This window comes from Solanum tuberosum, unplaced genomic scaffold, assembly GCF_000226075.1.
Source record: "Solanum tuberosum cultivar DM 1-3 516 R44 unplaced genomic scaffold, SolTub_3.0 scf00436, whole genome shotgun sequence".
In the NCBI taxonomy this organism is placed as follows: Eukaryota; Viridiplantae; Streptophyta; class Magnoliopsida; order Solanales; family Solanaceae; genus Solanum; species Solanum tuberosum.
Window position 1 is genome coordinate 7,486 of NW_006239373.1, and position 15,210 is coordinate 22,695.

At 31.4% G+C, this 15,210-nt stretch overlaps 2 protein-coding genes across 2 annotated transcripts; one reads left to right on the forward strand and one right to left on the reverse strand.

Annotated features, from left to right (window-relative positions):
- The first annotated feature begins 879 nt into the window (after window positions 1–879).
- Window positions 880–2,404, forward strand: LOC102584904 (amidase 1). Its single transcript, XM_015303552.1, has 2 exons — window positions 880–2,357; window positions 2,389–2,404. Exon 1 carries the CDS (start codon window positions 1,046–1,048, stop codon window positions 2,342–2,344), a length of 1,299 nt encoding a protein of 432 aa, XP_015159038.1. The 5' UTR covers window positions 880–1,045; the 3' UTR covers window positions 2,345–2,357; window positions 2,389–2,404.
- Window positions 2,395–7,084, reverse strand: LOC102594300 (threonine dehydratase biosynthetic, chloroplastic-like). The gene is made up of 8 exons (XM_006363630.2): window positions 6,719–7,084; window positions 5,821–6,000; window positions 4,378–4,854; window positions 3,589–3,837; window positions 3,294–3,370; window positions 3,088–3,205; window positions 2,694–2,828; window positions 2,395–2,604 (listed from the first exon to the last, which is right to left on the reverse strand). Exons 1-8 carry the CDS (start codon window positions 7,082–7,084, stop codon window positions 2,488–2,490), a joined length of 1,719 nt encoding a protein of 572 aa, XP_006363692.1. The 3' UTR covers window positions 2,395–2,487.
- Window positions 7,085–15,210: the final 8,126 nt, after the last annotated feature.

The window sequence follows — 15,210 nt, forward strand, 5'->3', positions numbered from 1 at the left end:
GCGCTAGGACAATAAATCACAGTCAATAGACTTACTTGGCTCTAAATACTCTTGACACTAAAACGTGTACTGAAATAAGTGGATACAAAACATCATATTAATGTAGATTTTTTTTATGCGAATTAAAATTTAGTAGTATTGCAAGATATATTGAATATCGAATGAAAATTAAATAATAATTTTTGTTTTTATCTATTAGCAAAAAATGAGTGGTAGATGAGTTGGTTCAATTATCCCATATATCAATGATTTTTTTTAATGCTTTATCCTATCTAGTACAATAGTATTGAGACTTAATAGGGGAACCTAAATAAAGTTATCCTTCAATTTCCAAGTTCTTCCATCTTAGACATGAATGAAGACAAATAATATAACAAAGAGTAAATTTACATCAAGTGGATGTAGGTAGTCTTTGTTAGGAAAATTCCATATCCTTGATAGCAATGGTGGACCTATTCTTGGAGGCGTAATTAAAATTTAAAATTTATGAAATTAAGATTTTAGTTCCTCTAATTTATTATGTTTTACTATCTTTATCCACTTTTAATTGTCATGGTTTTTTTTTAGAGTCAAACGATAAGTACTTTGACTAACATTTTATGATATATTTTTTCATCATATTGATATGCGGAAAAAATGCAATTTTTAGTACTTTTCGTATAATTTTTGAATATCTTAATTTTTTTAATTTAAAATATCAAATCAATGTAATCTAATTTTACTTTAAAAATTAGTTAAATTGACTTTTAAAAACACAACATGACAATTAAAAATAGACAAATAAAATATGTTAATAATTTATACATATTTAATAAATTTATATTAAAATTATTGAATTCGGCAAAATCCATAACGGAAGCACTAGGTCCGCTCCTGCCTACACTATAGTTAGTGGGCGCTCAACCATCCATTGTATTTCACACCAAACATTATCTTTTTGTTGTATTTGATAATTTGAATGGGCAATAGTAATAAGACACGTGCTATTGACATTTTGTCTATTGTTATGAAATTTTTAGTGTGAACCCTAAACAGTGAAATTGAAATGGAACTGGAGATGGAGATGGAGATGGAGTCATTGAAATCATGCGGAGCATTCATGAAAAGATTCACATTAGAACCAATTGACTCTGATTCAGACGAACTCAATGGTCTAACTTTTGCTGTGAAAGACATATTTGATTTAGAAGGCCAAATTACTGGTTTTGGAAATCCAGATTGGGGCAAAACTCATTCTGCAGCAAAATCTACTGCACCAACTGTAGTATCTCTGTTGAAATCTGGTGCTACTTGTATCGGTAAAACCGTAATGGATGAAATGGCTTACAGCATCAATGGCGAAAATTTTCATTACGGTACACCTGTTAATCCTGTTGCACCAGATAGAGTACCTGGAGGATCTTCAAGTGGATCTGCAGTTGCTGTTGGTGCAAAAATTGTTGATTTCGCATTAGGAACGGATACTGGTGGAAGCGTTAGAGTTCCTGCATCGTATTGTGGGATTTATGGTATTCGTCCTTCTCATGGAGTTGTTTCAATTGATGGAGTTATACCTATGGCACAAAGTTTTGATACAGTTGGATGGTTTGCCAGGGATGCTCGTATTTTAAAGCAAGTTGGAAGAGTATTGATTCAATCTGATCACAAATCAAAAGGTCTAAGTAAATTTATAGTAGCAGAAGATTGTTTTAAGCTTCTGGATTCTAAGAGTAATCAACAATTGATTGGAATACTGGTTGATTCGGTGAGGAAGTTATATGGAAGTGATCAAATGATTAAATATGTGAGTATAGGTGAATACATTGAGGAAAATGTTCCGAGTTTGAAGAAATTCATGACTATTGAAACTTGCAGTAATGATTACATTCCATCCTCATTGCGAGCTCTTTCAGCTGCAATGAGGTTGCTTCAGAAATATGAATTCAAAGAGAATCATGGAGAATGGGTTAGTGATGTCAAGCCTAGTTTAGGTCCTGGAATAGCAGAACGCGTGCAGGACGCGTTGAAAACTACCATAGATGAAGATATTGACGTGTGCCGAACTGTGAAGACTGAGCTTCTAGCAGCTCTTAGTGCTCTACTTGGGGATTGTGGAATACTTGCAATACCAACTGTTCCTGGACCTCCACCAAAACTAAAAACTGAGACGACTACGTTGGAAGGATTTCGTGCTAAAGCTTTTAGTCTTTTGTCAATTGCTGGAGTATCTGGATTTTGCCAGGTTAGTATACCTCTAGGTATACAAGATAATCTTCCTATATCAGTTTCTTTACTGGCAAATCATGGTTCAGATTGGTTCCTGCTAAATGTTGTTGAGGCTATTCACAATGTTCTTAACTTGTAAGAAACATAATAAGTTGAAGAAAAAAAAAACAGAAACCATATATATGATGAATAATTTGCTTATATATAATTGTTTTGTAATATGTACCAAGGTCACATTTCTTTATTTTGGCATCAACATCATTATTTATAAGCTTGAAAGCATCATTTGATAGTCTTCAGAACATACTTATAACCGAGTCTACGAGCACAATCTTGGAATTCATCAAACTCGTCCTGTGGAACTTGTATGCCAACTAAAACATTTGCACCAATATGTCCCTTTTCAAAGTAGATCAAATTACTCAAAAGTAATAGTAGAAAGACTAGATACTTGTACTAGAATGGAACTTAAAGGTTCTAAATGGTACCTGTGCGCGATAATGGATCAAACTTATATTCCAACGCAGACTGAAAGCATCTATAGTCTTTGACAAAGCACCAGCCTTCTTGGGGAAAGTGAATCGACAAAGAAGCTCATTGTGAAGATTTGATCTACCGCCTGTCTGCACAATTGATAGCAAGTGGGAAAAAAAGACAGAAATCAAAACATATGAGCCATCGATACCTAATGAAAACTCCATATTTTACAAAAATCATGGTTCTTTGCTAATGTACTCAATACAGTTAGGAATGAGATTGACTGATTGATATTCTTTCTACTAATTGAGAATCCCAATTCTGAAATTTGTTGATATAAATATTTCTGCGATTCAAAAAATAACAATACAAGTAACAAAGATTTGATGAAATTCAGGATGTTACCAAATGTCTCGAGTGATCTTTGACCAAGTCATTATCTGTAAGATTAACAGTGTGCAGTTTTGCTGATCTCATCTTCTCTATCAGAGCTTCAAGTTCCGATTTCGTTTGATGAGCAACCCTGCAGATCAAAACAGATATATTCTTGTGAAAAGAAGTGAAGTCTATTAAAATGAGCCAACGTCTCGTTAAAAGATCAATAACTTTGCCTGTAAAGCACTAGAGCCTTTTCATCTCTAGAATCATATCTGTACTTGAATTCAATAAACTTCATCGTTGGTCCAATCTATGATCCAAGTTGACTTTTCACATTTGTCAGAGACACGGGTTGATATCTTATATGATCACTCAACTAATAGTTATTATGCCTCAAAAAGTCACCTTTCTTCTTGGTTCTAATTTTCTTCAACAAAGAACGTGACTTTCGGAAATAATAACTATTAGTTGAATGACCATCTACAGAGATTTAGTGATCAAAATAGCATATTGAGTGCTCTATGTGACCTGTTTACAAAACCGTTTGAAGCTTCCGGGCTCTTCTGGCATACAAGTAGCTAGCACAGCTTCGCAATTTCTACCAGCATCTGCAAGTTGGCTTATCAATCTTAGTCTGTCAAAGTTCATATTGGCTCCACTTGTAATTGCTACTACATTTTCATCCTTGAGGCCATAGTACTTGCAGTATGCTTCAGCTCCTGCAAGTGCAAGTGCCCCTGCAGGCTCTAATATGCTCCTTTTTTCTTCAAACATGTCCTATTAAAAAGAAATAGCAAGCTTTTGTCATGTCTAATAAACTAAAATTCAGATAAGAAACCAGTTATCTATTACTTCTAGATTATTTTGATGAATGGTAAAAGACACATCTGAAGGCTGAAGTATTACTTGTTTGCGAGCACCATTTATGAACTATCAAGTGTTTGCATTTCCTACCAAATTATCAGTTTATCACCCACTATTTGTCAAAACACACCTCAAGGCTGAGTAGACCAAGTATTTGAATACAATCATCAAAAGGTGAGTGACAACTTAACTTGCCTATAGAATTCCATCCATGTGACAACTAACCCATTAATTTTGAGGCATGTTTTGATAAATAGTTGGTGATAATTGAGGTAGTAAAAACAAACACCCGACAGTTCAGGTATGAAACTCGCATTAAAGAGAGATATTAACAAAAATTCCAATGGTCATTCTAGTTGATAGAGCATAAACTAAAGGCATTGAAAGATTTGGTTTTCAACACTACTAATAGCAAAAATCAAACAGATAAAATCCAAAAGATTGGCTGCAAACCTTTATCGATACACATATAGCATCGCGATTAACTAGGACCACCCCGTCTATTAGTTCCTTACAGAGACGGAAAGTTTCTTCACCAACAACTTTAACAGCTACGCCATCTGCAAAATTTCCAACTTGGTCCAGTATGACTCTGTGACCATAGTGTAATGACATTGCCATTGCATTTGCATCACATGGTTCAACTCCAATAATCTTTACATCAGGGGCAACTCTTTTCATATATGCAGCAATACCAGCTATAAGTCCCCCTCCACCAACAGGTACAAATATCGCGTGAATTTTATCTTTCAGTTGACGATTGATCTCCATACCTATAGTACCTTGCCCTGCAATGACATCTGGATGATCGAAAGGAGGGATGAATGTTCGACCTTCCACTTCAGCCCTCTTTTTGGCGTATGCTTGTGATTCATCATACACGTCTCCCATAAGAACAACATTACCACCTAACCTCTCAGCTGATTTCGACTGCTCATTTGGTAAAATGAACAAGAAGAAAACAGAGTTTAGAATAGAAAAATATGAGGGGGTAATAGATAAGGGCATATGAGCCAATGTGTCCAGTATACCACGTAGGACGCGTGCATCTATTTGTTCAATTTTATACAAGTTTAAGCGTCTACTTGTGCATATCCAAAGTTGGAGGGCATAGATGATAGTGAAGCCAAGTTAGAGGTCATATTTATGTATTATGCCCTTGTATTTTATCTAAGTTCGATTCATAGTAATTACTCCATAAGACAACAGATTCAACGCATTGACTCATAAATGAAAAATTCAACAAAATTTCTTATTTCATTCTAATTCTTATTATTCTTTTTGAGATGTATCGAAAATTATTGAAATAATAATATAATATCTTAAAAAGAAAAGGCATAATACATAATTATGCCCTTTAACTCGACCTCAACTCACATTTATGTCCTCTAACTTTGACTATGCACAAATAAACACTTAAATTTGTATAAAATTGAATAAATTAATACACACATCCCACATGACAATTTGCGCCCTACGTGGTGTCCTATATGTATTATTCCATTTAGGACTCATGTATCTACTTGTTCAATTTTATACAAATTTAAATGTCTACTTGTGTACACTTACAATTGGAGGGCATAAATATGATCAAATGAGACCAAGTTAAAAGAGCCCTAATTTTAATAGCATTCCTTTATTATATTTTAAGAGGATCCAACATGCACACTAACCTTAGAGAATCTTCTTTTTTTTTTTTTCTAATTTTGTTCACATCTTAGATCTATAAATTAACTTATCTCCGTAAAGAAGCCAAATGAAACCAAAGTTTCATGTTCGTAACCTGCAGTGAACATCATTTTCAAAGAGTCCAAACAACATAAATATAAACCTCTTCTTTGAAAAATTAAATTGTATATACAAATTTCGAGTTCAAAATTATTTTATTCTTCTAACCTTAATCTCTGGTGTAGTAACAGGCATGACAATGATAGCATTGCAGCCAAGTTTGTGAGAAGCTAATGCAACACCTTGAGCATGATTCCCAGCTGATGAGCAAATGGCACCTCTTTTCAGCTCCTCCTCTGAGAGTTTTGCCATCATATTGTATGCTCCTCTAAGATTAAATGAGGAGACCTGCCAAATAGTACATGCTACGCGATAAAATTAGTTCATGAAATTATAATCGCTATCTGATTATTGACTTGGCTATTTATAGTATTAGTTCAAGTCATTTTTGCCCATTAAAAGTTAGACTGATATCTAATTCAAGTTGATCTATGAAAAATCTATATAACTTCAGTAAGAATTGAACAAGTTAAATTTTTCCCCGATTTTTAATCTATAGTCCAACCCAATAACTTTTGAGCAGGTTAATAGTACACTCATTTACTAAGGCCCCATTTTGTTTTGACGTTTTAATCAAAATACACATCTAAATAATTAAGATATTGTTTTCATATCTTGATACTGAATAATTAACACTGTTTATCTATCAACATCTGAATATGCATAATTTATTTTCCTTTTAAACTTGATAGATATATAATTTAAAATAATAAGTAATTAAATATTATATCAAAAAACATTAGAAAGATATTTTTAAAAAAATGATTATTTGTGTTTAATTAACTTGAGAAATGCAATAACCAAGATCTAATTGGAAAAATATGTAAGCAACTTTTTTGTCACACATTTTAAAATCACCAATTTTTTTAAAAATATACATAATGAGCTGAGGTCTAAATTAAACTATTCAAATTCAAATTGTTATTACGTGCAAACAAATGAGGTCTAACCCAACCAATTTTGAACCGTTTTAATTCAGCCAAACCCGCGCAGGAGAGAAACGTACGGGTTGAAGATCCTCTCGTTTAAGCCAGACATTAACTCCGAGCTTCTGTGAAAGCTTCGGCGCGAGCTGTAATGGCGATTCGTGTGCCACGTCATACACTCTCGCACCCAAAATGTTGATCAGATACTGAAATCCACTATCACCGCCATTACCGCCCACCGGATAATTTGGAATCAAGTACCCGGGATCGCACCGTAACGAGTTCAGAGACGCTACCGGCAATGGTGAAATCAGAAATGTTTTGCTGTTGTTGGCGATTTTAACGGTGTCGCTGCAGGTATTAATGGCGGTGGTTCTCGCCGGGAAATTTGGGCGGGAAAAACGTGAGGTTATAGTTAAAGGAACGAAAGTAAAAGGACTTGCCATATTTTGTTCAAGGAACTAATACTTCCTCTTATTTTTGTATTGTATATACTCTATTATATAAGTGAATTGAGGACATAAATCAAAGACTATTTTTTGTTATTTATCATTTTGATTATTTTAAATTATTTTTCTAAAAAATATAAATTAGTTAAGAACCTCATGAAGAATAAATATATTTAAAATAAAATTTAACAATTTTTTTGAATTTTGAATAATTTATGAATTAATATAGACTTAAGGAGGTATATGTCTAGCAATAATCTAAAGAAGAGAGACTACGTACTACGACTACGTGTCTATCTTATCCAATGACGATAGTTTTTTTTTTTTTAGTTTGCAGTTGTTTGATAGCGGATTAAAGTTATGATGATATTAATAATATAGGAATTAATTACTAAGGAATTTATTATTTTATGCAAGGTTTAGTGATTTATATACTATTATTACATATTCATGTATGAGTATTAGTTATTTCTTATTCCCTCAAGCACAAAATAATATATAAATTTACTCGTAACTTATACTTATTAATTAGTTAATACAAATTTTTAAATATAATTCAAACATATATTAATTTTATAAATAAGCAAATTATATTTTAATCAACTATCAAACATGATATTACTTAAAACTAATACAACATTATAAAAAGTTCCCTCCTATGCGACGCAACTCTCACTTAATCGAGCTTCGTATAAAGTGAATACCGTATATCGGATGAAAAATAAAATTGAAAAAAGTTTCCTCCTTCCTTCGAACTTCTCTTCTTTTCAAATTATACAATTCTTATTTTGTCCGCCACAAAATTAATTCTTTTATGATTTTGGAAAAAATAAACAGAAAATTAGGGGAGAATCATAAGGGGAAAAAAAGAAGATAGAGTGCACTTATTGAACAAAGTTATAAAGATTTCAATCATTTTTTGAATCTCTCTCTTTGGACCTATTAAGTAAATTACTTGTTTCATATATTTTTATTTTTTTTGGTAAAATACTTGTTTCATATTTCATACTTGTCATCACGTTTTTCTTCTACATGTTCTTGAAAAATCATAAATAGAAAGGGCTGTTTTCAGATTAACATTTATCTCTCCTTATAAATAAAGTTAAATTAATCTTAGTTATAATTGAACAATCATAACATCAATCAATAATTGCTTATTTAAACTCTTCAAATTTATAATTTTTATACAATGTAGTTAATATTGCGTACCTTAAAAACAATTACTTAAAGGAAAAATGAAAGAATTAATTACTTCTATCTCAATTTCGTAAAATTTGACAAGTACTTCATCTGTCCAATAATAGTTGTGTACTATTGACTTGACATACCCATAAGAAACAATAAATAATAAGAGTAATATTATTATTTTATCCTTTGACTTTAATAAATTTAATTCTCTGAGAATTGTGTTAGATCATAAATACTCTCTCTGTCCCATTTTATATATCATTTCTTTCTATAAATAGTTGGTTCATAATACTTGTCATTTCATAAAATTAATACATAAATTAGCATATTGTTCCTCTTTTACCCTTGTGAGTTATTAACATTGAAAAACATATATTTGACCAACTTAGAAAAACTAATTAAATGATTCATGTTCATTGGTTAAACTAATTAATCAAAATAAATTAATTCATATTCATTGATTGAAAACTTGAGTTCCAAAAAAATTAAATAAGGATAGAAGGGTAAGTTACATCATTTCTTAATGAAGTGCAAAGTTAAAAGGTGACATATAAAAAGGGACGGATGGAGTAGTATTTAATAGCAAGGGTAAAATAGAGACAAAAAGGTAAATTATCTCTTGATTTTCTAAGCTGATCAAGTATTGTTGGACTACTATTTTTAATTATAGTAGAAAACTATTATTGGACGGAATAATATGTTAGAATGATATTTTTAGTAATGTTAAATTGTATACTCCCTATATCCCTAATTACTTGTCCAATTTTCCTTTTTAATTGTTCATTATTTTGACAAATCAGAAAGGACAAATTGTTTTTACCCGTTATACCCTCAATTAATTAATTTTGAAAAATGCATAACTTCTTGAAAATCTTAAATTTTTAGTTCATCCACTTTCATAATCAATAAGGGTAAAATGGAAAACTTAATGTGTTAATCATTATTTTTTTAATAGGTGCGTCAAGTCAAAAGTGAACAAGTAATTAGGGACAAAGAAAGTAACTAATATATGACAGAGGAGAAGTTAGAGATCAAAACTAGACCTAAGAGAAACTAAACATACTAAAAGTAGGTGTACCCAACAAATTGACAAAGAGATAATCTATTAAACACGTAATTATCGTTATTTCACCTAACAATAAATTTTCAATGACGTACTTATTCAAACTTAACCGAAGTTTAATAACTAAACACAAAAGTCAATATAAAATAGCATCTCCAATTCGAAGAGAGTACAAGAGTTCAGCACATTTTGAAATATGAATACGAAAGAATAAATAGTTTGATGCATTTTTCAATAATACTTGATAAAATATTTGGCAGTACACATTATATTTAGCATTATTCAAATTATATAAAAATGAATGCAATATATATATATATATATATATATATATATGTAACATTCAATGAGAGAATCACAAATATTTTTTATATATGTTTTTAAAGTAAATCCTATATAACTTTACAACGAAAGAAATAAAAATAATTATAAATATATATAAGTGTTAATATAATAAATATGTATATTAACTAATTATAAAGTTACTCATAAAAAAATGACACGTGTCCAATTTGTGCACTCATCACTTGCCTTCAAGAGAGTGTGCACACTCTCTATGCCATATCAACATTTGTGGTGTATTTATCTATTTTAAATTAATTTAGAGGGTAATAGAACCCTAATTAAATTTAGACGTGTCTCTGAGATTTCGATCATAGTCGGGATACTAATTCCTTATCCCTTAATTTAACCATGAAATTAAGCAATAAATATTCTAACTTTAATTTTTAACCAATAAGGTTGAGATACTTGATTTGAAAGAAACGCATATGTGGAGAAGTATTTAATAGTACTTGCTTTATGCATCTTATATAAATACGAGAGTTAAATTACTTAACTTCAATGTCAATTCATATATGTAATTTTTAATTATTTAAAAGTGTTAGTCTGCACAACCTAGTAAATTCCCCCTTTTTGATGATGACAAACCTCTTTTCTTTGTGCATTCAAACAATTTTATCTGTAGACACTGAAACATGAAATACTAACATGAAACAAGTTAGTCAATGGATTATAAACACTGCACAACTCTTATCTTCCTCCTTTTGGCATCATTGAAATGCTATGTAAATCCTATAATATACGAGCTAGATTGATCAGTTAAACCATTCATGGTCACTGGCGATCACCAAAACAATCAGATAACGACTTCATGCAACATAATAATGTATTATAGAGAGCAAGAACAAGAGTCATTAAAGCAATAGATAATCATTCTATTAAACTGCCAGATAATGTACTATATAAGATCGAAGTCATACCGAATGAAGTAAAAACTATTGAGCACTAATCAAAAAATAAACACTGGACATGAGTAGAATAAAGCTAGAGACACTAACATTGAAAAGTGAAGAGAAGAATGGAAAAGTGGCAATAATTGTGTCAACCAACGAATAATTTCAGCATTTTCATCCTTTTCTTCATGAAGAATAGCCTATAGAGCTTAAATTCTTATCCGAAGGACATTCATTTTTTCTCATAAGCTGCATGAGTAGCCTCCAATTCAGTAATTTTATCAGTGAGAATATTACTTCAACCTTTTCTTTGGAGTATCAATTTTCCTCGTGAGGCATGTAGATCAACATGGTTCATCTATTGAATAACCTCTTTTTTCTTTTTCTTTTTTTTCTTTTTTTTTTTTCATTTGAAAAGTCCATCATTGAAATTGAGTATTCCTCAAAAATCACTATGGGAATCATGTCATTTTGTTTTTCATGCTAGCTCTAAGATCTTCTCTAATAATGGCATCCTCTTGACACTTATGATTTCTAGATGGGAGTTCAAGGTGAAATAGAAAAAAGATGTGTTTCTGGAGTTGGTTCTTCCTCATGAATTGAAAATGAGGAACTAGATTTCCCTCCTCAAATGAGAATTATATATGTACTAAGTTAAGAGCAATTTGAAGAGGACATCATCACAAATATCAAAAGATGTACTTTGGTGAATATCTGATTTAAACTTGAAAAAATAATCAAGAGGGCTAAGTGAGAGAGAACAATTTGGAAGAATAAGACTCTTGAGCTTTGCCGATTATTTTATTCTGTATTAGAACAATTAATACATGAAACTTGAGTGCTCAATTGTTTCACTTTATACAATATTAACCTCCATCAATATATAGCATACCTGATAAGAGCAATTTAGTGATCATTGTTGCTTGTTTCACCGTTTCTCTGCACAATCTAATACAAAATTAGGTTAAAACAAGCCAAGGATCTGAAATTGGGACACACAAATAAATGTGTAAGATTGAATTGAATAACATTTTAGCTCATAAAATTAAGGAGAACAATTATTCTAGCCAATCATTGAGGGGAGTTCATGCAATCTTAATCATCCTCAAGTCTAACTTAATCTTTTCATAATGCTCCCTACTTAGTGTCACAATCAATTGTTGTTTGACAAAGAACAACGTGATCCAGCAACCACATACTTTGTGGATAAATCAGTTTCAAGATTCATTGTTTCCCCTATCAATATGCCCTTCGTCTGTTCAACAAATGAAACATGTGGTACAACGTGTTTCAATGCATTTTCATCAGTTTCACTGTAATCCTCATTTTTTTTTTCTTCCCCCTTACATATGTATTAGCTCCACTTTTTTTTACTTTTTTTTAAATGACACATTTCCCCTTTTTCAGAAGTGAGCGAAAGGAACTTTTGTTTGACTTCATTGATATCTCTTAAGCAAGCAATATCAATGAATTAAATCACTTGCTTCCTTTCAGCTTCACCTGCAAAATAGCTTAAGGGTTAGTCTTAGGAACCCAGACAAGCTTAGGTCCTTTCTTATGATCAAAAGGGTGAATCAGATTGCTTCTCGCCCATCTAGGTAGCTGGTTAGTAGACCTGTTTCTGCCAACAGGTATAAATCTGTTTCCATTTGCAAATTTAGTATTTCTTTTTCTAAAATCATTAGCAACTGAAAACTCAGTAGTTGGATGACCAATTTTACCACAAATATAGCACAAATCTTCAGAGATAATATTTTCTTTATGGAATCCTATACATGCCTTCTCATTGTGCACCCTATCACTCAATTTCTTAACAATTTTGGAGGAATTCGTCCATCTATTAGACTTTTCAAGATCCATTTTTAACCTCAAAATTTCTAGGTTCAGTTTTTTCACTTTATCTTTTTCACAGAAAAAAATCATTTTTTCATTCTTTTAAATCATGTTCTAATTTCTTCCCAGTATCATTTATCTTTCCTTTTTCAATAATGGACAACTTAAGAATTTCAGATTTCAAATTCAACTTTGATGACTCAAGTTTATTAACCTGTTTCTTTAGAGAACAATTTTCTTCTTCAATTACAGTTTTGTAGTTTTTGAGATCCATGCACTCAAATTTTTTATCTGCAAAATCTTTAAATAATTGATCTCTTTCACAGGTTAATTCTTCAAAATCATCAAATAAGCTACTTACCATGCTAATTAGTTCTCTTTTAGACAAAAGATGCATTTTTTCTTTCAAGTCAAGGATACTTACCTCAGATTTTGCTTCTTCTTCTTCCACGTCTGAATCTCCAATAGCCATGAAAGCGATCTCATCTACCTTTCCATCATCAGTATGTTCTGATCTTGTTTCTTCGTGTGCGTCCATGAGAGTATTCCAAATTTGTTTTGAAGTTAAACAACTAGATATTCGGCAATACTCATCTGGTCCAAGGCCACAAATAAGAATAAACTTGGCTTTGGCATTCTTTTCAAGAATCTTGAAGTTAGCCTCCTCGAATTCACTCTTTTCCTTTTGTACGTCATTATTTTCAGCATCCTTCTTAGTTGGGTATTCTGGTCCATCAATAACTATATTCCAAAGTTCATAATCCTCAGCCTGAATAAAAGTTTCCATCATTGCTTTCCACCATGAGCAGTACTGGCCATTGAATAACGGAGGCTTGCTGATATCCTGTCCTTCATAATATCCGAGTGGAGGTGTAGAATTCATCTCGACCTATTCTTAAGTGGTTAAACTTTTGACAAGAAAACCTGCTTTGATATCAATTGTTGGTCTGCACGACCTAGTAATTTACTGATTTTAACTTTTCGCCTAAGTGTGAAACAGGTTGCCTAGCGTGCTCCAACAAAGCAGTAAGCACAGTAAGTAAAAACATAATATTTTACATGGAAAACACCCGGCTCAAAAAGTGTAAAAAACCACGACCTGTACCCTTACAGGATTTAACTCCAACTTTACTGAATCATTGAACCTCCACAAAAGATAGATTACAAACTTTGCAACCTACCTTAACTTCAAGTTATGGATTTAGATTACAACTCTTATAATCCTAGGAACTAACTCTAATTCCTAACCTTCAACACAAACCTCCCAAGGTATATGTTCCCAACTCTTCGAGTTATCACAACCTGAAGACAACATTTCTAATTCAGTTTATAACTCACTGAACTAAGATTACATCAAGACTCAATCACAAAGAAAAACTCCTAACACATAAACTCTGTAGAAGGATTAGGTTCTTCGGTGTGTTTCTTCAGTTCGCTTGTAGCACTTCCGAAGTCAATTTCTCAATTGCTCTTTTTGCTCTATAAGTGCACAAGTATTCTGGACAACTTCGCCTCTATTTAAGCTCAATTCTTCATAGAATTATTGTTTACTTCAAACTCCTCATTGACTTGAACTCTCTTGACTTAGAGTTCTACTTTAAGTAAGACTCATTATTCAATTCAAACTCCTTGCTTCTTTAAACTCCTTCTTCAAATTACATTCATTGATTCTTTTGTATTGTAGTCAAACTCCAACACTTCAATTTCAGCAGTAACTTGAAGAGTTCTACTTTAAGTAAGACTCCTTCAATTAAAACTCCTTGCCTCTTTAGACTCCTTCTTCAAATCAAACTCATTGATTCTTTCTCTTCAATTCATCAGATATTTATTTCCTTGGGTTTTCTCACGAAATTAGCATTATCCATTCCTTTATTTCTGCACTCTTGTCTTTGTTCATTCTAACAGCTTTCTCGAATTTAACTGCTCGTGTCAGTACACCTTTGGACCATATTGACTGACGTGTTTCGTCTTTCTTTGTCAATCATCAAAACTGCATAAATCCCAACAAAAAGTACTATAAATTATAGTACTAATTAATAGTTTAAATTTTAAAAAAAATTGGTAAAAGAATAACTATAATCTCTCTATATTACCTTCAAAACATAAAAGTCCTCAAAAGTGTTGATTGAATTCTTCATTAAAATTTTTATAATAGATAAAATCGTTATTTATTATTTTCTTCAAATTATTATTATTATTTTTATAATATTTAATGAGGAATCCTAAGATATAGGGTAAGAGGTATTGGAAAAAATAAGTAAAAGAAATTTTTTTAAACAAGATGCATCACAAAAGATAGAAAGAAAAATCAAATTACGTTAGGAAAAAATAGGAATTTTGTTATCACAACATGACCTAAAATTTGGCATAAAAAGCCCACATTTTAGGTTTTTGATATCTAATAGCTCATCTTTTTCGGAATTTTGTGATGGCAATATATAATGTAGATTAAAATTTGGAATAAAATAGTTCATATTTCATTTTTTTTTTTTTGTATATATAGGTCAAATACACCCCCCCCCCCTAATAAATAAATAAATTTGGCATTATATTGACAAATATTGAGATCCTTTATGTTAATGTTATAAGTAAAAGAATTCATTCATGGAAAAATTACGCGATTAAGCAAACTTATACTACTTAATTACTCATCATAGCTATAGTTTGCTATAATTACCACTCACGACTAATATTATACATTAATTACGTGGGCTGACTTCAAGTTTGTATAATTAGCCACGTTTGTATATGTATAATTCGCCAGAATTTACAAATACATATGTATAATATACAATTATCTAACC